The sequence below is a fragment of the Chanodichthys erythropterus genome, chromosome 5, assembly GCF_024489055.1.
Source record: "Chanodichthys erythropterus isolate Z2021 chromosome 5, ASM2448905v1, whole genome shotgun sequence".
Classification (NCBI taxonomy): domain Eukaryota; kingdom Metazoa; phylum Chordata; class Actinopteri; order Cypriniformes; family Xenocyprididae; genus Chanodichthys; species Chanodichthys erythropterus.
The window spans coordinates 9,037,351-9,063,724 of record NC_090225.1 but is presented as its reverse complement, the minus strand read 5'-3'; the positions used below and the strand labels follow the sequence as shown (position 1 = coordinate 9,063,724).

The 26,374-nt window shown below is 37.4% G+C and overlaps 1 protein-coding gene across 1 annotated transcript; it reads left to right on the top strand.

Moving 5' to 3' along the window:
• The first annotated feature begins 1,055 nt into the window (after positions 1-1,055).
• si:ch73-49p17.1 (protein LBH) lies at positions 1,056-14,199 on the top strand. Its single transcript, XM_067385150.1, has 4 exons — positions 1,056-1,217; positions 9,519-9,603; positions 11,765-11,981; positions 12,162-14,199. The coding sequence occupies exons 2-4, from the start codon at positions 9,520-9,522 to the stop codon at positions 12,212-12,214; spliced, it is 354 nt and encodes a 117-aa protein (XP_067241251.1). The 5' UTR covers positions 1,056-1,217; position 9,519; the 3' UTR covers positions 12,215-14,199.
• Positions 14,200-26,374: the final 12,175 nt, after the last annotated feature.

The following is a 26,374-nucleotide window of genomic DNA, read 5'->3' as shown; positions in this document are numbered from 1 at the left end:
AGCATGTTTATAAATAACATAGTTTTTTAAATACAGTTTGAGGAATCTTGGTGGTGACGACGATGATCCGCGACCATGGTGTACTGTAGTCCATTTATAGCCTACTGTTAGCCTTTTATATCTGACGACTTTATTTAGGCTTCAAAATCTATAAATGTTGTGTTCAAGGGTTGGCCTACAAAAACACGTCATCCGTGGGGCACTCTATAGCGAGCAAAGTGGATAAGCCAGTCTGTGATTGGTTCCCTTAAAAGTGTAACAGAGAGCAGTAGAAATGAATGTACGGGTTTCCAGACTGAGTTGCCGAGTGAAATCAAATCGCCGGCAGATCAGGCTGGGTTTACCCAGACTAAGAGATTATATTACTCATTACAAATTTAACTGATTGCAATTCATAAGTAATCTACCCAGCGCTGACAGTAACGTATGTTTTATTCTTAGAACTCTTCATTAAAGTTCAAATGGTTAGGAAAAAAATGAATAGGAAATATTTATGGAAAAAGTGGACAATGGGCAGTTACTATTGTATCCTGTTAAAGGGATCTTAACCAAATCTGAACAAAAAAGTCCACGTTTGCATGAAATATGAACGCAAACAAACACACAAAACAGAAGGCCTATAAATACCTCAGTGGGAAAAATGTCATGATGTGCAATGATTTCTGTGAGCAGCAGAGGGCATCAGTGATCCACAACCAACAACGTCAGAAATGAGTTTTCAACAATGTCCATTTCCTTCAACCAGAAAAGCTCTAAAATATATGAAAGAACACTAAAGCTTTACCATATTAACTAGTAACATGAGGTATAACAATCTTGAATAGAAACTTTTTTTCCTCTCTCTGTACCCCGTTGCTTCTAATAATCTGGTTCAGTAGTGCAGCTCTCTAAACTCACCCAAACACTTGCATAACAATCATCATCTGGAATCAGAGATCCTGAAAATTACATGAACAAACAGGCAGTGATGACGACATGGATGCGCGCTTCTCATAACCAATCGTGCAGCGATTCATGCAGCATGCATGCAGCTTTCAACATGTAAATGAATGACGTTGGTAGGATGAGCACAAGCACTATGACCGCATTCAACAGTAACTTTCCGCTCGAACTGGACGGACTGATGTCAACGGAAGGTGTTTGAGAGTTTAACGGGAGGACATACTCAATATAATAAAGTTCCTTGCACTTAAAGAAGAGAAGAGGACAAAATAAAGGTATTTGACATATATAATATAATATGGTGGTACATTGCATATTTAAAGTAAAGTGTTAAAAAGAAATCTTGAGTAGTATTCAGTCTCAGGAAACCATATAGGATTTATTGCAAAACTTAAAGGCTCAACAGCATATTTAGATATGCATATAATTTGTGCCTACATCTTTTTAATTGCTTATACAAATATCTGGTGTATTGATGAATAGCTTATATCTTTGACTAAATTAAATTAGGTACCTTTTTGATGGTTTTGTTATCTATATGCGTGCTATATTGTATTTAAACCACATTTGCCTTTCGATGGAGTTGCATATACACGCTATGAAACCTTTTTATTATGAGTCATTCCATTATAGGGGAGATTTTTTGTGTCCCTCAAATATTTTTTATATTAATGACTTTAACAATGAAAAGATGACTTAACTTTTGACTATGCCTAATAGCTATGTTCAGAAAACACATTAGTACAATCCATTAACTTTATTTTATTTTTGTTTATTTATTTTTCCTGTTGTCTTGATTCATAAATGTAGTTTGGTCGGTCCCCAACCACGTTTTTCTAACTTCTCCTTGTTGTAATATTAGCAAATTTGCACAATGAATATGAAAATAAAATCTAATATTTTGTATTTATATATTTGTTAAATTTTAGGTTTTATTAAAAAGACTTGAAAAAAAAAAAAAAAAACTGACCAAATGACATCATCCTTTCAGGATATATCAGTAGGAGACCATCTTAAATAGTCAACCCTGTTACCATGGTTTTGTATAGTAAACAATTGATTATTAAAAGTGTCATGACACTTAAGGTCATGACCTTGAATACTAGGCTAGTTATGGCTAAATTAACTGTAAATTCTGTTTTTTATTTATTTATATCAAAGCATAGCTATATTGCAAAATAAAATAATAAATAAAATATCAACTGAAAAAGGCACCCATGTCGTGGCATGGCCATCAAATCTAAATCTGTGATTGGTAAAAGCTGAGATCAGAATTTTGTTACACCTGTAGGAGTGAACCTTTAAAATCCAGGAAGCCTTTCTTTTCCTTCATGATTATAATCTATCAAAATAATAATCATAAAATAGTTGCTCTCAGTGAACTCAAAAAAGGCCTAGACATGATTTGGCACGTATGGTGACGTCTGTGCTTGCAATCCAAAAATCATCTGACAGCCAGAGGCTTTTGCCACTGAATTAAAATAATATCATTGTAATTTCTTGTAAATTCCACCCTTGCTTACGGGCATTAAAACAAGCACACGTGCATTCATGTGTACACGCAAAGACACCCATAGACCTCACGCATCAGTGTTAAAGTTAGACTATACTTTATGGCGTGTATGTCTGTTTTAAAGACCTTGAGTTGAGCTGCCTCAATATTCACCTTAAGCAAAGCCATAATTAAAGGACAGTTCTAACTAAGTGTATCTGTCAGTGTTATTCTAATTACACCACAATCTTATGTAAAACACTGTATTCAACAGTCTAGCAATTCTTTGAAAAAGACCAAAACAATACTCAAACAGTTGCTTAGCATGCTCCTAATACTGGTTCCCTGGTAACATCTTTTCTAACATCCCACAGAAATCTGTTAATTTTTCTCATTTTGCACTTTCTTGTCTAGAAACTTAGCAATATACAGTTAGAGCAACTAATGAAACCCATTACAAACTTCAGGAAGAGCATCTTACCACACTCTTTGTGACAGTTCACCCAGAACTCCCCAGTCACACACAACAGGTTCCCCTTTTTCTCTTTAGTGGCTGGGGGTTCTGAATCCTATATATAAAAAATAAATGAGATCTCATGAGAATTCATATTTTTTCGTAAAGTGTGGTTCTACCACATTACTTGCCTTTGCATTGACACTGAAACATACCATACTGACAGCCTCTAAATTATCTATGTATCAGCAACTTTACAGACGTACAAATAAATAAAAAACATATTTAATCTAATACTGAATTCATGGTATTAATTGTTTGATTTTGTTGCATTTATGATAAATTATATTATTTCAATCGCATTTATTTCACGCAGTTTACTCTTTTATTTACTATTTGTGACTTCTGATGCAAACTCATCTTAAAGAATTAAATAATGTTAAACAAGAATACCCTTTAAAGTCATAAAATGAATAAGATTTTTGTAATTGTTTTGCCATTTGTGTAATATTTTATGCATAAGTAAAAGAGCCTACTTCACCTTTCCATAACAGCGAGTGAAGCGGCATATGAGGCTTACCATTTCTGGGACACGCATATTTCATCACTGGACTATAGTAGTGAGACTAACACCACACAAATCGGCACAATACTAAATGTTTTTCTCTCATTATAACAGCGGAAACAACTTAAAATACTCAGTCAATTATGGTCATACAGATAAGAGTAAGACGTCATTCAAAACTGTAAAGCGTCTATTTTTATTTGTGTACACTGACAATAAAAAAACGTTTGTAAAATAAAGAAAACAAACAGGATGCTGCTTTCTGCCATCCTGGTTTCCTTTCTGTGAAGCTTGTGGAGCGCGTCACAAAATTTAATTGAAAATCAGCTGGTGTTTCTAAAATGGAAGGCTGCATCCTACAAAGCTGCATATCTCTGCTGCCACGTCATCAAACGTCACTGAAGGCCATCTCATTTTGAACGACCCTTGGAAGGTAACCTTTGTTTCACAACCTTCATTCAGTCTCTTTTGAAGAACATATCAGATGACATAGCCATGCACACTTAATAGAACGTCTCATTCTAGCGTTTAATGCTGAGGAGGACACTAGCCTACAAGCCTCAGAAGGACTGGACTAGGAAGGATGCGGTCTCAGCAGGATGCAGCCTTCCATTTTACAAGCACTCAGCGTATAGGCTACTGGATAGTCTGTGTTATCTGTACCGTGACAGTATGGGAAGAATACTGTTACACCCCTAATATATATATATATATATATATATATACTTTTCATTTTTATTACTTTTAGTTTTTTTAATATTCCATTTAGCTTGAATTTTTTATTTCAGTTTTAGTTTTAGTAATTTTAGTACTTTACCTTTAACTTATTTTAAGTTAGTTGCCGAAGCAACATTTCTAATTTTTGTTTAAAGTTTAAGTTCCTTTTCCAGGGAACTCAACGGCGAATGTTGACGCGATGGGAACGCTTCTATGTGGCGGGTCTCTGAATCGAATGGTACACCCTACAGTCACAAAACCACAAATGCACAAGAAGTGTGCCATTTGTGAAAGGGCCATTGTTGTTTGACCAACGAGGTTGGGAAGTTAAAATGGGGAACAAATAATTCTAAATGTGTATGTCTCTGTGTCCACGCTACATCACGGCTGGTGACGCACACAATTTTGATGTTGTTTATTTGGGAGTGCATGTATTTGTTTGTGTGCATTCACAGTCAGCTCTTGCATTGTGAACGGTTCTCTACAGCCTCGTTTCCACCGAAATTACCCAGAACAATTTGTCCCAGGAACTTTTCCCCCACAGACCTGTTGCTGTCTGCATTTCCATAGTGGTCTAAATAAGTACCGTGAAGATTAATCCGGTGACGTATGACTTTCCAGTTCCCGCTGGATTTCGTCCTCTGCATATAAGCTTAATAAATCCTGAACCTTGTTGTTGGTCCATCGGCCGTATTTTTAAACTTCAATGTTAATACTGATAGCAGACAACTCTTACTGCATGCACCACAACAAACTTTTAAAAATGGTGGTTAAAATAAAATGCTGCGTGTAGTCAACCAATTAAAATGCTGCATGAACTCAACCAATCAGCATGTTCAACACCCAAGTCCCACCCTCAAAAGTTCCTGAACTTTGAAAAAGTACTACCTCTGCCTCGTAATTTTTGAGGGGAGAATTTTTACCCGGAACTTTATTTAGACCCTGGTTGCTGTGGTTGAAACACTCCGATTACCACTCCAAAGTCCTGGGGAAAGTTCCTGTGGTGGAAACGGGTTTTATTAGAGTGCTCCAAAGTGTTTTCCAAAGAAGAAGGCCAAGCATGTGCACACCGTTGTTTGGGTCTGGTGACTCAGATCATGGGTGTCACAAATGGAGTTGACAGAGGATCTAGAGATTCTGATCTTTCTCCATTCTTATCCACCACTCCCCTCCCAAAGCCTTTGTTTCGGATCCAGAAGCCCGCTCTGCAGTTTCTTCTTTCTTTAATCTGAACGAAGGCATTTGGAAGGTGTGACTCAAGCTGTGGCAAGGCTCAGTTCTGATTGGCTAGCTGAGGAGCAGGAAGAAAAAGCAAATTGGATAAGCACTTCATTTGCGGTAGAGAACAACCTCTTTGTCTGAGACTTTCATTTGGTTAAAACCATACTCAGCTCATGTTTTTGCCCCAACTTTGTCTAATTATTACACAATTGCAGGGCTGAACGAGCATGGGTACGGACAATGCCTAAGGTTGAAGAGGCATTAAAAAGCTATCTCTCGCTTGAGCCAGCATCATGCCTGAAGGCTCTGACACTGCCCACAAAGCCCTGCAGGTTACTTCCGGGTTGGTGAGCAAAGCATACGTCACTGCAGGTCAGGCTGGTGCATGTCTACACAATCTGCTGGTTTTACAGGCATACCAAGCTGCCCTGCTTATAGACCTGGATGAAGGCAAGGGAATCCTGAGGTGGTTAAAGAACTCAGCTGGACCAGGGATCTGTCTGTTCATGCCACCAAGCAGATGACCCGCTCTATCGACCATTCGATGGCTGCCTTGGTTGTCACAGAGAGGCACCTGTGGCTCAATCTATTGTCCATAAAGGAGAAAGATAAGGCTTTCCGTTTAGATGCCCAGATTGCTCACACTGGAAATCAGGAAATCTATCTGTTAACCCTACCACCTCAGGTTTTTTTGGGGCACAGTGGTTTCCAGCAGCTTTTTAGCCCAATCTCTGCCCAGGAATGGTATGTTTGTACCTTTATGAAGTGCATGGATGTAGCTCTGGCTCTTTTGCGATTCCAGGACATCCGTGTGATCAATAACATAGACAAATGGCTTATTCTAGACCAGTCCAAAGTGATGGCAGTTCGGCATTGAGATCTAACTCAGAGGAGGTGCTTGAGTTTAGTTTTTGTCTAAACTCCAAGAAGAGTGTGCTCTCTCCAGTACAGAGATTGTTGGATTTTACCAAAATGCAGGCACATTTGTCCCCTGCATGGATAGAGTCGATTCTCATGGCCATGGGCAAGATCAGATCAACAGTTTGAGTTCCATCAATGTCACACAGTTTCAGAGACTGTTGGAATTCATGGCAGCTGTGTCCAACATCATACCTTTGGGCTTTTTGTACATGAGACCATTGCAGTGGTGGCTCAAGACCAAGGGGTTTTCCCCAAGTGGCAACTCTTTTCATATTATCATGGTTACATGCAGATACTTACAAGAGTGATGTGGAACAAGCCTTGGTTCTTTGCCCGTGGTCCGGTGTTGGGGGCATTGTGTTGTCACAAAATGCTAACAACAGATGCTTCCCTCATGAGCCGGGGTGTGATCCTAGACGGCGGCTCAGCTCAGGGTCTGTAAGGAGGTCACCATCTTTCATGGCACATAAATTGCCTGGAGATGAGTGCTGTATTTTTGGCTCTGAAATACTTCCTCCTGGATCTCAGAGGCTACCATGTTCTTGTCTGATCAGACAACACATCGGTCTCATATATAAATCACCATGGTGGTCTGTGTTCATGCCCTGTTTCTAGACTGGCATGCCAGATCCTGCTTTCAACCCAGTCTACATACCCTGGTACCTGAATCAGGGAGCAGACATCCTGTCGAGGCAGGGGCTGAAGCCTGGGGAATGGAGATTTCACCTAGAGGTGGTGGAGTCAATCTGGCAGAGGTTCGGCAGAGAGGATGTGGACCTGTGATTAAATGATGATCGCCCTCACACCTCCAGCACCCTTGAGGCTGGATGACATGTGACATGTTACAGACATGGGCAAGGCTTCAAAGCGGTGTGTTGCACAATGGATTGTGCAGGCTATCTCTCAGGCCTATGGTGTGCGTTGTTGGAAATCTCAGAAGCATAGACCAGGAGACTTTGGGATCTCTTGAAGCAGAAGTTACTCTTTATTGAGAAACACGCTGTGCGTCGCTGTGGTCATCCAAAGTCTAACTAAGGCAGTGACTTGGTAGTTCATATACATTCAAGGGGGAGGGATACATAGAGTAGAGGTGTGGACAATCTAAACAAAGGATGCAAATGCAGTAAGGAATCAGATCATTCCCTACATTTCCCAGCCATGATCTAATCAGCATAAATGTGTCATTCAAATGCATAGGTGCTAATCCAATCAGTCTGACAGTATCGCCCATACCTTTACATTATCATAGAGACAAAGACACTGCGTCTCCTTGCCATGCTTCCTGCATGCCTTAGTGTCTTAGAATTGGCACATTTTCACACGTGCTTCAGATACCAGTCATATGAAACCTTCCCAAAGTGTCAACATTCAGATGCAGTATCTCGTTATGATCATAACCCGAGATGTTTTCAATCTAACATTTCTGCCTCATTTTATTTCAACTTTATTTCAATTACCGACAATTGTTTTTAATAGTTTTATTTTCAGTTAGCAATAACAACAATAGGCACTGCCCAAATTTGATCAATTTGGGTTTCATTGTCAAAATAACATGAATAGTTTTATATGTCTTTGTACTATCCAGCCTTTAACTGCTGAATAATTGAACAGGATTTGTGAGTGTGCATGTGGGTGGTACAGTTTTATTATCCTTCAGCATTCGACTATGACTTTTGTCTGTTGAACAGACTGCAAACAGGGATGAGTCCTTCAGACTGCCATCAATCTGAATGAAAAGGATGGAGGACTGTTTCATTATTTTACCGTGCTTCGTTTTTGCAGACACCCTGTCACGCTGCAGTCAAAGCCTGGAGCAAAGTATAACTGGCGTGTTTGGTTGTGTGCATGCTGTTAAAACCATGTCAGTTTGAAAGGGAGACAGGAAGGGATTTTTTAGGGATCACAGACTGAACAAACATTCAAATGCTGCAACTGACATGAATTTCAATCAAGAATATTTTTTTATTATTAATTAGAAATAGTTAATTAAAATTGTGTTATTATTTACTCACCTGCTTCTACCTTTTTTCTTTTTCTCTGAAGTACAAAATTATATGTTTGGCTGAATATACAAGTGGCTATTCCATACAACAAAAGTGGATGGTACTTTAAACTGCCAAGCTCTAACAAGGACAAAAAAAAAAATATCACCATAAAAGCAGTTCCATATGTTCTTAATATTACAAGTAATCTGAAGCCATCCTAACACTTATAGTATAAGGGTCGATTGAAATAATTTTTGATTGATTATTCATTGCATTTCATTAATAATATTCCCTTCACATGTGTGCAATTCAGAAATTACATTTTTGATGCCAAAAGCATCAACAAATTAGTTTTTCCTTGTCATGATTAAGAACTCCTTTTGTGTTCCATGGTAGAAAAAAAGACAGGATTGAAATGACATTTGAAAATGATTGTTTTGGGGTGAACTATTCCTTTAATGGTTCTAAGCAAAGGTTACGTATTGGTGTATTAGTGTATACTGGAATTAGTTTCCAGAATGTTTTTTTTCATGAGCAGAAAATCAGCATATTAGAATGATTTATGAAGGATCATGTGACATTGAAGACTGGAGTAATGGCTGCCACACATTCAGCTTTTCCATCACAGGAATAAATTACATTTAAAGTTTTTATCGTATTTTTATCAAATAAATACAGCCTTGGCATAAGATACTTCTTTTAAACACATTATCTTACAGGCCATAAACTTTTGAACAGTAGTTTAGGCTTTCTTTTAAGAAAATTTATTTTTTGATTGCCATTGATGTCATATGTCTTACAGATGTCTGTTTTTGGGGTTCCCTGAGTTTAGTTTCTTTTACCTGTTTTGAGTCCCTGTGTCATTGGTTGCTCTTGTTACTTATTAGCTGATTGATCAATTCCAACTGTACCTTATTTTACCCCTCATTATCATGTGTATTTATACTCCCCTGTTTGGTTCAGCTCTGTGTTCTCATCAATATTATGTGGTTTTCGGTTTTCCAACTGTTCCTGAGTGTTGTTACTTTCTATTAATAAAAGTACTGCTTGCACTTGTATTCGCTACTCTCTTTGTGAACCAAGCCATGATTGTAGATACTTAATTTTCCTCATTTATTCATCAGCATGCATTTCTTTGTATAATACAGAAGTGAAACTGGTAAAAAAGATATTGGATACTATTTATAATATAGGCTTATTTATGATTCATTTTCTTATTAGAATGACAGATATAATGAACAACCCAGAACACAGTCGAGAAGACTTCACTATGAGTGACACCGGAGAGCAAGGCGTTTCCTTTCAGGTTGGTGTCTCGTCCAAGTCTTTTCATTGGTCATTTCATCCCAAGACCCCAAGCTGGGGTGAGCATCGTTAGCCAACTATGGTCGTAAGTCCCATTGAACTCTATTGGTAACGACGGAACTTGTGACCATAGTTCGCTTTGGGAAACGCATCCCTGATCAGTTCCTTCAATGCCATCTGATCTCTCTGTCAACTGATTAAAGATTCTGTGAATACTATAAAGATAATTGTCATCATTTACTCAACCTTGTGTTGTTCAAACTAGGGTTGCAACTAACGAATATTTAATCTCAGTTTTTTTTTTACTGACAAAACACATTTTTCCACATCCTGCCCAATGTTGTCCAATAAATGTGCCAACTGAATGCTATGAAAAATATAGTGAATATATCAATCTATATCTATGCTCTATGCAAAAGAGCTATAAATCAAAAGGACCCTACCTTAAAAATGAAGATAATAATAATGATAAGAAGAATGTTCTGCAGGAACACACACATTCACTCTGGACACAGTAACCTGTTACTGTCATTTCTATATCCTTGAAATGTATGAAACGTCTTACATTTATATTCGATTACATGCAGTTATTGCCTGGCAAGGCCAGACTGATATATCTTCTACAGTCTGCCCTCCGTCGCGATTCGAGTCAACTCCAAACCGTACAATGCAATCAGATTCGTTTATTTCAGTGACGCAAACAGTGTCACTCTAGTGTGGCGAAAGTCCCTTCAATATCAACAAAGATTGCGCACGGGAGACCCGAGAGTTTGTTCTGTTCAGCTGTGAATTCAGTTTTAAATGACAAAAAACACATTCATTTTTTACTTTTCGCTGTTGACTTTCTTGTCGCTTTGCTAACGTCATATCCGCCCTTCTCTGATTGGTTTACTCCGCTTCCTGTTTGCTCGGATTTGCTCCGCCCTAGAAATCGAATTGATTCAATGGCCGATTTTCCAGGCAAATGCAGTTATCTCTTTACAGTTAACACTCTCATAAAATACTTGAATTACATGTTGACATTTAAACCTAAATTTAACGTACAACATAATATATTTCAGCAAAATGATTATTTTTGTGCTGAATATAAATTGTCTCCCTCTAGTTCGGGGTTGTGCAACCCTGGTCCTGGAGGACTACCGCCCTGCAGATTTTAGCTCCAACCTGAATCAAACACACCGGCCAATCATGGTGTTCAGGGCTGCTTGATAATTACAGACAGGCGTGTTGGAGCAGGATTGGAACTGAAATCTGCAGGACGGTAGCCCTCCAAGAGCAGGGTTGGACACCCCTGCTAGTCGTAACGGTCCCGTCTATTTGACACGCATGCGCCAAAGTCTGGAGTTTAATGGAACTAACTTGCATGAATTTTTAACACTTACCGAAAATGAAAGTTTTGCGCTGAGGAAACATATCTCACACATTAAACAGCACATGTATCTGTGAAAGTGCCTGACAGGTCAAGCCATGTTAAACATTACCCTAATACATAGTTTAAAGCTTAAAATAAAGAATTCTCATGTTTTGGGCATGCTTGGATCACATACCTTTCCCGCAGCAGCTCATTCTGTTTTCTCTCTCTGTTTTTTTTTTTTTTTGTTTTCATTTTGGTGCTTTATTTTGACGTGACTGGTGGAAGTTTTCCGTGGACGGTGGGCAGATGCGTTATTGATGATTTTCATTATTTATCAATTAGTTGTTGCAGCCCTAGTTTAAATTACCTTCTTGCATTTTTGAAGAACAACCTGCATGCTCTTTTCCATATATTGAAAGTGGCATAAAAGTAGGCCTACTCTAAATCATACAATAGCTCTGTGTGATAAATAGCCAGGAATTTAAGATATTATTTATTGGCATAATGATGTCCTGTTCACCAAACAAAGTTATAGTATGGACATGTTTATGGTGTTGTTTTGTCATTTTGTTGCTTGACAGCCCTGGTCCACTTTCACTTTCATTATATGAAAAAACAAAAAAATATATGTAGTCTTAAAAAAAATAAATAATTGTGTTCCATGGAAAAACGAAAGTCATTAAGATGATTGCAGATGATTAAATGATGACAGCATTTTCCATATAGGTGAGCGGTTTCTTTATGTCAGTAAACATAAGTGGAACATTCAACATCTACATTATCTCAAAGACAAAACATCTATTTTCAGATTTTTCCAGACACAAAGGAGCGCCACCCCAAGCTGTCCAAGCGCCTGCCCTCCATCGTAGTGGAGCCCACAGAGGGAGAGGTGGAGAGCGGAGAGTTACGCTGGCCCCCAGATGATCTGAGAACCACAGACCCTTCCAGCCATACGCACACACCCTCTGAAGAGATCACGCCGATGTCTGCGTCACAAACCCAGATATCACACAGCCAGAGTGCAGGTGTGTAAGAAAATAATTTAGAAAAAAAAATGCAGTTTTGTTATTAACACTGACCCACACTACTAATACAAAGGTCTAAAGGGGAACAACTAAATATATGCTGCCTGAAGTCGGATTATATATTTCAGTTTAGAGAAGTTCATTTATAAATGACTATGTGTGCGTTTCCTCCCCTCTCAGATGAAGTCAAGTGCAGCAGCCTGGAAACATCAGGGGCAGCTGAGCATAACTGAAATTTAATAAAGACATTGTCGCAAGTCTGTCATTATCACAAGTCTCAGTTCTCACACAATTTTCACACTTAGAAAGGCACAAATACACAAGCAGCCAGGCTGGTGTGAATAAGATCAGAGCTCACAATGCTATATCTGAGCACCATTTATAACACATTTGTGGCTTTAAAAAGACATTTCGAAAGTCTTTTGTACTTTTCAAAATGCCTTTAAATTGCTTTCAGATTTGAAGGCCTAGTTTGTATCTTTTCCTGATGCAGAAATTATGCTGCATAAAAGTATCTTCTACATTTGTATATATGTCTGAGAATATGAGTTTCATTTGGATGCCAGAACAAAAAATGGATTGAATGAGCCCCTTTAAGTTGATAAATTTAAATGTACATAAAGAACTGTTCCTTTATCTTAAGTGAACAATATTGCATCATCATTTAGCTTTAATGACCAGCTGATTATATTATTCCACTTAATCAATGGCTATACTTATCAAATAAATGGATGTAAAATACTGATTTGAAATTCTTTTATTAGGTGAGACAAAAGCGATCGCAGAGTGATTACAAAATTACGAGAGAGATTAAATAAGCACAGCGATGTACGAAACCCATTGCCAGGTGCATATATATTTAACGTTTAATATACAGAAATATTTGACCACAGAAAGTTGTAATTTACTCATCAGAATCAAGTATATCAATAAGCCATATAATAAGCACAAGATACACAATGGTTTTGGACACTTCATGTATTCATGTCAAATCTAGAGCAAGATATTATTTGATTTGTTGTTATGCCTTTCACTTTGATGTATCCCACAAGCCCATATATATTCGGAATGAACATTATTCATAACATGCTCAATGGCTGAAAACTTTATGTGAGGAGACTCCATCCTCTCTCAACACCATCTGGCTGAGGCTTGTGAGGAATGACTGCTGCTGAACTTCAAACATGTTTGCCTGTCAATCATCCTGAGGACAAGGACATCCTTATATCTCCCAGCCCTGTCTGACTTTCTGCAGACATGAAATTATGTTTTTCGTGCACATACACAATATTTTCAAAGTCCCACACTGGACTACAGACAGAGACTGCCTATTATACAACTTAATTCAACTTCTGATTTTAATTAGTTGTGTTTGCTATAAGACAAGCTTGGCTGTTAATATTTTCTTTCTTAGGGTTATAGGAATTTAAACAGACACCCTGGTATATAACTCATTTTGAACAGTTTGTACTACAGGCATGAATGACACTTTAATTCATGCTGGGAAATACTGGGAAGGCCAACTCCAATATCATGACTGGCAGTTCGTAACTATTTTACGCTTTGGCGATTCGGTGTCTTATTTGTATTATCTTTTCCGTACGTTTATGTACAATCTGCATACGCCCCAGTGATGTTTAATATTGAGGGGTGGACCTTCGAGCTTATTTTTTTCAAAAATGTGTTTTTCATACAAAATCTCCATCTTGTAAATTAGTTAAAGGTTGTGAAATTGGGTTGGTATTGCATGTACAGTCACATTTTTGACAAAAAAATCTAGTTTAATGGCAATAGTTAAGATATTAATATTGATAATGTGATTCACTTCACAACATACATTGCACTCATTATATTTTAAATCCCCATTGTGAAACTGCCTTGATGTGTATCCCTGTTTATATATTGAAATTACATTTTATCTACTGTAATATTGTCATAATCCCATAACTAAAGGCTTGTGTTTGATTTGAAAACACTCTCCATCACCATCATATAAGCGGTGTCCCCATCAGGATTATTTTCTTTTTTATTGGCATGCATTGAAAGTTGTGACTTTTAGTACTTTTTAATGAATAATGAAACTGACATAATTAACCAGAAAATACAACTTTTTGGGGGGGAAAATCTGACCGGAATTTTTTTTTTTTTTTTTGTCCTTCATTCTCGATAAAATTTTGCAGTAAAGATGAACTGATATTTTGTATTACACTTGCTCTTATTATGTAGACATTTTTTTTTTGTTTGTTTAGTAAGTTAATAAAGATTAATATTAAATAACTGCTGAGTTTGTTCTTCATCTATTAAACTGTTCTCCATTGTTTAGACAATATAATCTACATTAATATTTACACCATTTATGTCTATTTTCTTATAAACTACTGTATATAGATTATGTGCAGCTTTTAATCATACACAGCAAGTTCTCTTCTCTGCTCAACATCCCCATTATTCCCAAAATGGCAAGGAATAATGGGGATATTGTTTGGGAGGAGCATTTTCATCTGATCCTGTCGATAGACAAGGACACAACAACCTCCACCACTCCATCTCCACCTCCATAATTATATTAATTAACTAGCATTATGTAGTCTGGTGGGAACCAATAGTTCAAGTCTTCCCCTTGAGCTCATCTACTGCGGACAGCAAGCCAAATCTATTTAGCTTTATCACTCTCAAGAAGTACATGACCATGTGAACTTTTTAAAAATTGATTTTATGACATGAGGTAATAACATTCACAGATATTCACACTTATTTTATATTTTCTCTCTTCCATCATCCTATTGGGACCCAGCTAAGATGTATGTGGAGTTCATTGTATCATAAATTGTATCATTTTAATATATTAAAATAGTGACTTCTTTCAAAGACAATAAAAGACATCTTGGGGTTACATGTAACCCTGGATCCCTAAGATGCTGCATCAGTTGCTGACACTATGGGAATGTCTTCAGTGTGCACCGGTGCCTGAAGCATGTGTGAAACTGCATGTGGCAGTCATGTAACGTCACTTGTGCATTACACATCGTTAACTTCAATTTGTCTGAAGCAAGATGCATAAGCATGCCTGCAGTCCATCTTCTGCTCTGTCATCACTGCCCCAGTGCGTCCCCTTCTCTGCTCAAGCACCACGTGCCTCTAACTGTTAGGCAAAACAGGCAATCAGACCTGCAAATTGAAATGTCCTCTCTAAGGTCCTGATCAGGCCCCCTTTGGTGTTCCCTTCTGACCCTCCCGCCAGGAACTATTCCCTGGCTGTGGGTTAGAGGGAGCTAGAGGGGTTGATAGACCCTGGACATGGTGAAGGATGAACTTCTGAACACTTGAGAACATACCTCTTGTGGAAGCTCAAACATGCTGTGTGAATGAACCTCATTATTTCTTGCACGTCAAGCAAACATGCTTGAGCTTCCATTTATCATAACTGATGTGTGCATTGTTGAATGTTTACATGTGAATATAAGCCTAAATTAAATCTGTTCATCATATTAAGCAATCATGTATCTACAAAAACTTTGGACTAAACAACTCAATTCATATTGATTAGTTTTACTGAACTAAACACTGCTTCACGAATCTTTTGTTTCGAATCAGTGGTTCGGAGCGTGTATCAAATGATCTCAACCTGCCATAGTCACGTGGTTTCAGTAAATGAGGCTTTGTTGAGTCATAAGTGTTTCAGAATTTCAGTGGTTTGCGTGGCTTTGGCAGTTTGATACACGCTTCGAACCACTGATTTGAAACAAAAGATTCGTAAAGCTTTGAAGCTTCATGAAGCAGTTCAGTGACGAGTTCTAGATATTGTTGAATAAAGCTGTTATTTTGTTTTTCTTTGGTGCACAAAAAGTATACTCGTCGCTTCATAACATTAAAGGGATAGTTCGCCCAAAAATGAAAATTTGATGTTTATCTACCCCCAGCGCATCCAAGATGTAGGTGACTTTGTTTCTTCAGTAGAACACGAATGATGATTTTTAACTCCAACCGTTGCCATCTGTCAGTCAAATAATGCTATTGGATGGGAACTTCTACTATAAGAGTAAATAAAACTTGCATAGACAAGTCCAAATTAAACCCTGCGGCTCGTGACGACACATTGATGTCCTAAGACACAAAACGATAGGTTTGTGCGAGAATCACTGCCGCTGTCAGAGCGCGATCAGACCAAACGAATCGAGTGATGAATGCAGTTGGACATAGTGGTGTATTAGAGGTAAAAAATTATATAAATACTGTTTGGTTTCTCGCACAAACTGATCGTTTTGTGTCTTAGGACATCAATGTGTCGTGACGAGCCGCAGGGTTTAATTTGGACTTGTCTATGCAAGTTTTATTTACTCTTATAGTAGAAGTTCCCATTGAAATGCATTATACAGCTGACAGACGGCAACGGTTGGAGTTAAAAATCATCATTTGTGTTCTACTGAAGAAACAAAGTCACCTACACCTTGGATGCGCTGGGGGTAAGCAGATAAACATCAAATTTTCATTTTTGGGTAAACTATCCCTTTAAGGTTGAACCATTGTATTCACATTAACTGTTTTAAATATGTTTTTAGTACCTTTCTGGGCATTTGAAAGTCCAAGTTGCTCTCAATGCAGGCCTCACGAGCCATCTGATTTTATCAAAAATATCTTAATTTGTGTTCCGAAAATGAATGGGTTTTATGGGTGTGGAACGACATGAGGGTAATTAATGACAGAATTTTAATTTTTGGGTGAACTAACCCTTTAATTAAGTAAAACAGATTCAATAAAACATGGGTCAAATTATGTTCAGTGAAAATACATATAGACAACAAGGCATGTGTGCATGAGGAGCACTTTAGAAGGGATTGGTATTTTAAGTGAAATAATATTTCAGAAATAAGATGATTATGAATGTGACTGTTCAGAGTGTCCTTGTGTTTAACAGCATTGGGAAATAAAGAGAAAGGGGACATGAAGAGATTAAGTTGTCCATGGAGCTCGATGACCTCTCTGTGATTAACATGACCCTGATGACTTAAATTCAGTCTAAAGCGTGTGACGAGCATCGCCTGCCCGCTGATCCAGAAATCCCCCAACAACCATGACATGCACTCTACTTTCATTATTTTATCTTGCACATTAGTGTTAATGTCACTATTCACAACTAAAACATTTTACTCGCCATGCTAAGTATCTAAGCTTCAAACTTAGCCTTTTTATTTTATGATATTAAGTCCTGAATAAAGTGACTCTTACTGACACACGAGTACATAATTTCTAGATTTGCATTGCCTGTCCTCGGTTAATGTCATTGTTTTCCTTTTTATCTCTTTTCCACTTTAGTCAAAACCCCTCTGTGCTTGCGCTGGGTAACTATGGAGATGGTTCAATGTAGGGGTTTGGTTACATCAGACATGGATAGTGGCACTTGACCTAGTTCAGCAGGAGCCTGATTAGCCACACAGTTATCAGCTGCTCCTCCTCATCATCATCATTATAGCTGTAGTCACAATCTTACTTCTTTGTTTGTTCATGCTATTTGGTGTTTTATAGTCTATTTTATTCTGTTATATTATTTCAAGGATATAAAAGGTGTGCCACCCACTGAACAGTCTGCCGTAGTGAACGGTGCTAAGGTTTGTCTCTCTAGTTAATAAAAAGTAATTGCTTGTATCACTTCACTTTACTTTATCTGTGCTGGCTTCAAACACAGCCAGGTGGGACGCTAAAGAAGGAAACATCTCTATCTACACACATGCACAAACATGCATGAACACACACACACACACACTAAATATACTCCTACATCCTGCAGTCAATGAAATTTAAAGGAGCAAGTCACCCAAAAACCAAAAATAAGAATTTTCTTTCCCACAGTCTGTTCCAAAGTACACTGTACTGTTGTTTTTACAGAAAACAAACCTTTAAGAATCAAAATTGGCAGTTCTTATTTTTTAATGGAATATTGCAGTATTTATTATAAAAGATTTATCTGTATATATAATTTCTTTTAATTCATGTGCCCTCTTAATCTTTAATCAAAATAATTTCCCCTCCCTCATGCATCGACTTTTCTGATGATGTGTTTACTGCTGTGAGAGTGGGACAATATAGCAAACCACAACCATCCAAATATCCAATCAATTACTGATGGACAAAATCAAGTGGCGGACAACATTTTTTGTAGTTCGAGAAGCCATTTCACCGTAGGGAAGAAAAGATTATTGCAGCTTTCGTTTCATGTTGACTTTGTTTGGTCAACATTAACTTATTCTACAGTGAAACCTGTAAAATACTGTCACATTTATGGTTCTTGAAAGTTAAAAAAAATAAATAAAAGAAAATATATATATATATATATATATATATATATATATATATATATATATATATATATATATATATATATATATATATATATTTTTTTTTTTTTTTTTTTTTTATTATTCCCAGAAGTTCCTGCCTGACAAATCACATGATTATATTTTGTATAAATAATTTTATCTCTTCTTATTTTTCATGATTCGTCATGTAACTTTCTGCTTTACCCCCTGTATTAATATGGTGGTTATCAGCAGATTTCAAAGCAAATTTTCATACTTAATGAAATATGCAGTTATAAGTTAATATACAGGCACCAGTATGCCATTCCATAACACCTAAAAAAACAGTTTGAAAACCGGTGTCATTGTATCGAGTCAGTGAATTGTTATCGAGAACTGGATCAGTCTGAATCATGAATGGATCATATTTAATGGTATTGTTTATATCATTTGATTCAGTGAAGAGATCAGACTCATTCATTCTTCATGGAGGAGATCTAGAGCAGACATCAATATTTTAATTTTTGGGTGAACTATCCCTTTAAATGCACTTTTAATGGGTCAGGGTGTTGCATTTTTATTTCTAAAAATAACACTCAGTAATGAGCATTCTTATTATGTCTTTGATTAGTTTTCACCTTATGAGTGTTGAATAGTGTGTCCATGCAGTCATGTAGATATTTGATAGTTAACCCAAAGAAAACAATTTCTTCTAAAATAAAAATAGTATTTTCTTTAATGTTCTGTTTGTCCATCTCTTTTTTTTTTCTCTTTCTCTTTCTCAGATGAATACTAAAGATTTCATCTAAAGATTTTTTTTCCTCCATTAACATCTTGGCAGACCTGCTACTGTAAATGTCATCTCAATCAAATTCCCACTAAAGTCATCCAATAATTGTGGACACATGCTGTTAAAGATGGTTGTGTGTGCTTGTGCGTGTATATGTGTGTGCATATTTCCTTTTTGTGCAAGCATTAACAGTGATTTTCAAGTATGTGTGTGCAGTTTCTAAATCTACTTTATTAGATTCATACACTCTGAAAAATGCTGGGTTGAAAACAACCCAAGTTGGGTTGAAAATGGACAAACCCAGCGACTGGGTTGTTTTAACCCAACTGTTGGGTTAAATGTTTGCCCAACCTGCTGGGTAGTTTTATTTAACTCAACTATTGTTTGAAAATGACTATATGGCTGACTTAAAATGAATCTAAAATGAAATTAAAATGTTCATTTATTAAATATATTAATAAATGTTAATTTTCAAGATATTTGGGGTTCATTTTAAGTAAGCAATACTGTAATTTTTAAACAATAGTTGAGTTAAGTAAAACTACCCAGCAGGTTGGGCAAACATTTAACCCAACTGCTGGGTTAAAACAACCCAATCGCTGGGTTTGTCCATTTTCAACCCAACTTGGGTTGTTTTTAACCAAGCATTTTTTAGAGTGTACATATAGCACTGAATACGTTTATTCATTCATTGAAAAGGAAAGATTTTTTTCTATTAGGAGAAATGATTTCTATATGAAGAAACCAGTTAGGAGGAGAAGGAACTCAAAACAGTGGAAACCTCAGTGAGAGAAATTAATTTTAATGTAAGAATGGCACTTAGATAATCCTGTTAGGGACATGTATGTATCTTGATTTTAACATACAGTATATGTTCGTAATAATGTAATAGGTTGGAGATTTATGTAGCTAATGGGAATCCCTAAAATGATCACATATTTTGGAAAGCATGGTTTATTCTGGTGAATTGGTTTGTTATTCAGAAGGTTAAATGAAGATTTAAAAAATATTAAGAGTTTCGAGCCCATATGTGTCATTTCATGTCTTTTTTGAATCAGTATTTCACAGTTAGCCTGTTCAGATTTGATGTCACCTGCATTCATTTAAAAACCCATAATGATATACCAATTTCAATCATGACAACTCTAGATCTGCTATGCATGCTGCTGCTGCTGCTGCAGAGAAAGTATGGAGAAGTGCTACTGTCATTACATTACACAGACACACTGCTGTGAGCATGAAAGTCATGCTGCTGCTGCACAAATAGGCATACATAAATCCAGCAGATCTAGAAATCTAGGTCTAGGTTTCAGAGTAACTCTGATCAGGACCAGCTTATAGCAAACACTGAACCAGACTATTTAAATGTTGTGCAAGCAAGCTCATTGGCTGCAGAATCAGCAGAGGCCAATCAGCTTGTGACATATAGCAAACAATGTGATTGCTAGCAGATTGCATGTATATGACCTATCAGTCTGTGCTCTCTAGAGTTTCATGACTGAACTAGTCATAAATAAGATCATTAAATAGATGCACAGAAGAGATGTCCACCCTGTTTCACTGACTTGGAGATTTCAAGCCTCACCACTGTGTTGTATGCAAACAAATATCACAGTCGCAATTGTGCCGTTTTTCTGAATATTGGCAGAACTTTGACCTGAGGCCACAGCACACACCTAAACAACAATACTTGCTTGTGTGATATATGTGACCCTGGACCAAAAAAAACAGTCATAAGTCACACAGGTATATTTGAACCAATAGCCAACAATTCATTGTATGGGTCAAAATTATAGATTTTTCTGTTATGCCAAAAATCATTAGGATATTAAGTAAAGATCAGCTTCCATGAAGATATTTTGTAAATGTCCTACATTAAATATATAAAAAATGTACAAACTCGAATCCAAAAAAGTTGGGACACTGTACAAATTGTGAATAAAAACAGAATGCAATGATGTGGAAGTTTCAAATTTCAATATTTTATTCAGAATACGACATAGATGACATATCAAATGTTTAAACTGAGAAAAATGTATCATTTTAAGGGAAAAATAAGATGATTTTAAATTTCATGGCATTAACGCATCTCAAAAAAGTTGGGACAAGGCCATGTTTACCACTGTGTGGCATCCCCTCTTCTTTTTATAACAGTCTGCAAACGTCTGGGGACTGAGGAGACAAGTTGCTCAAGTTTAGGAATAGGAATGTTGTCCCATTCTTGTCTAATACAGGCTTCTAGTTGCTCAACTGTCTTAGGTCTTCTTTGTCGCATCTTCCTCTTTATGATGCGCCAAATGTTTTCTATGGGTGAAAGATCTGGACTGCAGGCTGGCCATTTCAGTATCCTTCTTCTACGCAGCCATGATGTTGTAACTGATGCAGTATGTGGTCTGGCATTGTCATGTTGGAAAATGCAAGGTCTTCCCTGAAAGAGACAACGTCTGGATGGGAGCATATGTTGTTCTAGAACTTGGATATACCTTTCAGCATTGATGGTGCCTTTCTAGATGTGTAAGCTGCCCATGCCACACGCACTCATGCAACCCCATACCATCAGAGATGCAGGCTTCTGAACTGAGCACTGATAACAACTTGGGTTGTCCTTGTCCTCTTTAGTCCGGATGACATAGCGTCCCAGTTTTCCAAAAAGAATTTCAAATTTTGATTTGTCTGACCACAGAACAGTTTTCCTCTTTGCCACAGTCCATTTTAAATGAGCCTTGGCCCAGAGAAAACGTCTGCGCTTCTGGATCATGTTTAGATATGGCTTCTTTTTTGACCTATAGAGTTTTAGCCGGCAACGGCGAATGGCACGGTGGATTGTGTTCACCGACAATGTTTTCTGTAAGTATTCCTGAGCCCATGTTGTGATTTCCATTACAGTAGCATTCCTGAATGTGATTACGTGCTTTCAATATGGTTTTCCGGCCTTGACCCTTACGCACAGAGATTGTTCCAGATTCTCTGAATCTTTGGATGATATTATGCACTGTAGATGATGATAATTTCAAACTCTTTGTAATTTTTCTGTGAGAAACTCCTTTCTGATATCGCTCCACTATTTTTCGCCGCAGCATTGGGGGAATTGGTGATCCTCTGCCCATCTTGACTTCTGAGAGACACTGCCACTCTGAGAGGCTCTTTTTATACCCAATCATGTTGCCAATTGACCTAATAAGTTGCAAATTGGTCCTCCAGCTGTTCCTTATATGTACATTTAAATTTTCCAGCCTCTTATTGCTACCTGTCCCAACTTTTTTTGGAATGTGTAGCTCTCACGAAATCCAAAATGAGCCAATATTTGGCATGACATTTCAAAATGTCTCACTTTCAACATTTGATATGTTATCTATATTCTATTGTGAGTTTATGAGATTTGGAAATTATTGCATTCCTTTTTTATTCACAATTTGTACAGTGTCCCAACTTTTTTGGAATCGGGTTTGTATTTTTGTGAGTGGATATGCATTGCTAAGGGCTTCATTTGGACAACTTTTGGCAATTTTCTTGGTATTTTTATTTTTTATTTTGTACCCTCAGATGCCAGATTTTCAAAGAGTTGTATCTTGGCCAGATATTTCCTGGCAAACCATACATCAATGGAAAGCTTATCTATTCAGCTTTCAGATGATGTATAAATCTCAATTTCTAAAAATTGACCAGGGTCCAGGGTCACATATCTTATATAAAAGAACCAGAAAAAAGTACATTTACCTCCTTTAAGTTCATAGTTTTCAGTCACATGACTAGCATGGAGACCTTGAGGCCAGACATCCATAGAACTGCAGCACAGCCCTTTCAATTATCCATATGTTTCAAGCCATGAATATTTAGATCACCGCTCAGGTGATATCTAGAATTTCTAAATATTCTGGGTTCAGCGGCTTGCCTGTGCATAGCATGTTTTATTAATAAGATGTATACTGAATTTTGTGTTTTAATATTACTGTTTTAGTACTTAGTACAAACCTGTTATAAATAGCTAGCAGACAGCGGAGAGAAGCCTTGTTTTGCTCTCCAGGTGAGTGTTCCTATAAGGGTGTGACGTCACGTGAAATCTATGAATTGATCTAAAAGAACTCAGTTCCAGGGTCTTTCTCTTTTCTATGGATCAGTGGATGTGACACTGAAGAGACAATTTCCTAAACGTCATCCTTTTGATGATCTCGTGACCTCCCTACACACCTCTTTGTGTTCTCTCACTGTGTGACAGTGTGTTTATGCTTATGCTTATTTGTGTAGTCCGTTACACCTACTCAAGCTGGTTTGGCTCAGGTGACAGATGGATCATGAAGAGCTTGACACTTGTCTGTCAGTGCTTGTTTGTAAAGACAGCATTCATGAGAACTCTATTATAAGCCCTTCGGTGAACTGAGGGTGAGGCTTAGGTCAGCTTACACAATGACAAAAAGATCAGTAGCGTTAGTCCATTTGTTGCCTCCCCTTTTTAATTTCTTTCCATTTAGGGAGCATATAGGCATATTCAACATCCAAGCAACATTCCCTAAGTTATTTATACTTCTACATGAAAGGGATACAGACAGACAGCACATAGAAATCCAACTCAGAAGATACTGCCCCAGGGTATCTGAATGGAAAGTAAGTCATGAAGTGTGAATCTGCCTTTTTTGGATCAACTCATCTTCTCGTGTTATTATTGATTTTTAAAACTACACCTTTAAGATAAAACAGAATCATACGAGGTGCACTGGGATTGAGTGCTGCACTACACATTCTGTTTGTTCTTACCCATAATGCCGTTCAGCTCTCAGTGGTGACTCTCAGTCATGCTTTTTCTCTTTCAAAAACCATTGCTGACAGCACAGGGAGTGACACAAGCTCATTTTTGATTTCATCCCCAGACAAGAGTATTTGAGCGAGATCTGTGATGGAGGGAGAAAGAAAGAGAGAAAGGTTGTTTCATGGTCAACAAATGCAGGATTGCATGCAAGAAAATTATTTCATTTATCCCTGTTCATGTCAGCCATGGTTGTTGTTTGTGAAGTTGTGCTCATTTCCCTTCAGTCCTTTGTTTTGCGTCTGGCTGTAGGCCTATTATGTATGCAAAGCTGTATATTTGCATCAACAAAATTAGCTCCTCGCAAGCGAAAAGTTTCCCTGTATGTCTGAGACAGATGTTTGTTGGTTAAGTTAGTCATGTCATTTCTCTCTTCTATGTGGCAGGGAAAGAGGCAAAAATACAGTGGCTCTGCAGCCACATTGCAGACAGTGTTTAATGTATGACAGGTTTTTACAAGGCCAACAATTAACAAACATAACAAATACAGGCTATAAATACAACACTTCATAGAAGATAACAATAAATACAGACAGTATACTCAATTAGTGTCCTGACCAAATATTGTCCAAAAAATTAACAGGTTAAAGCAGAAGGTTGTGCTTAGAGTAGACATTATGTAGCTCCGCCCCTTTTAAGCGCCGTGTTCGTTGTCTTCCGATTTGTATTTCCACAGCATGAAGGTAAGATCTTACAAATTTATGAATGAATGAACTGCTCTTTTTAAAATCTTCCCGGTCTACTGACATTTATTTTGACATCTGTTTCAAACATCACAATGCTCATGAAATCTTTTGTTAAAGGCATAATATGTAAGATTTTTGGATTAAAATATGCAAAAACCACTAGAACAATGTTATATATTTTGCTGACTTGTGTACTTACATTATCCCAAATATTTCCAAGAATGTTTGAATCCAGAGAAATAAGTAATTTTAACTAGGACTTGAAGCGTGTCTGTGCGTCGCCTATCGCTGATATCATACCTGAGTTACCCTCGATTTCCGTTGAGCAACTGTTTGGATACATTAATCAGGAAAATAAGAAAATAGAAAACTTATCATCTTATATAGCTCAACACAGTAAGTTTTATTGTTTAAATCTCATTTTCTTGATTTACCATGAGTACTAGGGCTGGGCGATATATCACATGCGATTGTCACGCGCATTTCGTCAGTAAAGCCGGTTCCCTAATTACCGCGAAATCATCATCACCTGCTTTCAAATGGAGCCGCATTTAATAGACAGAGCCGTAGTTCACTGACAAGCTACGCAATATCGCGTTCATTATCGAAGGCGATTCATCTGCGATAATGCAATATTGCGTAGCTTGTCAGTTTGTCAACACCTCCCATGATTCCGCAAAACCAAGGCGGCATCAAGATTTGTTTTGAATAAGTGACCTCTAGTGGCAGAAAATTACATGTTATGCCTTTAACTCCACCATAAGTAAATATGCTTCACCAGCTAATTACTCTTCAACAGTGATGCCATAGTAATATACAGCCCTACTGCAAAAATGGAGGTTCAAACACAAAATTCTAAAGATGGGTGCATGCTTGTTTCTCTAGATCTATATGTGTATAGACATCCCTGAGCAAAAAAAACAAACAAAAAAAACTTTAGGCATTCTGAAATTCATGTTATTTTATGCAGTGTGCTAGGGCACAAAGAACACCCTGGTTTCCAAAAGTTTCTGAAACTATGAACTGATGATGACTAGCAGTGTTAGAGCAGAGTACAGATTTCTTTTGAAGTGTAATGTTGCTGTTTCTAGAAACGAGAAGAGAAAACTAGGGCAGTCCTCTCTTATTTTTAGTGAAGCAATAATCAGCATTTGGACCAGTATACTCAGCCCTCGTCACCCATTAAATGTAGAATTAAAAAATGTAAGACTTCAAAACAAAATAGATTTTACGTTTATTTTAAGTAAATCTGAGTGGTCCTTGCCTGTGTAAAAGTGGTTACTAAGGTGTTCTGAGAGGTTACTTTTGGATTGCTAGGTGATTGATATGGCATAACAAAGACAGTTTTAGGGTGTTTTTTATGGTTTCTATAGGATAACTAGGTCGCTGCTAGGGTGTTCTGGGTGGTTAATATGGCATAGCAAAATATCTTTTTATGGTGTTTTAGGTGGTTGCATGGGTGTTCTAGTTTGAGTGACACACTTAAGGTGATATACGGGGCAACTTTTTGAGCAATGTTGCCGTCAGAGGTCAACCTGGTGAGACATAGGGCAGCTAATTAGAGCAACGGACAGTTGGCAGCAACTAATCAGGGAGGAGCAAACTACTGCCAACCCAATAAGTACTTTATTATAAACACTTGTTGGGCACTTTATTTCAACTTTTCAAATATTTTCTTCATTTTTAATAAATATAAATGCCTTTCCGATCTGATTTGTGATAGGAAAAGTTTGGCAAAAGGTTGATTCGAACCCGCGTCAAAACCTACTTCCACATGCCAGACTCCCTACAACTTACACCACTACAGACGTTAAACGGAACAT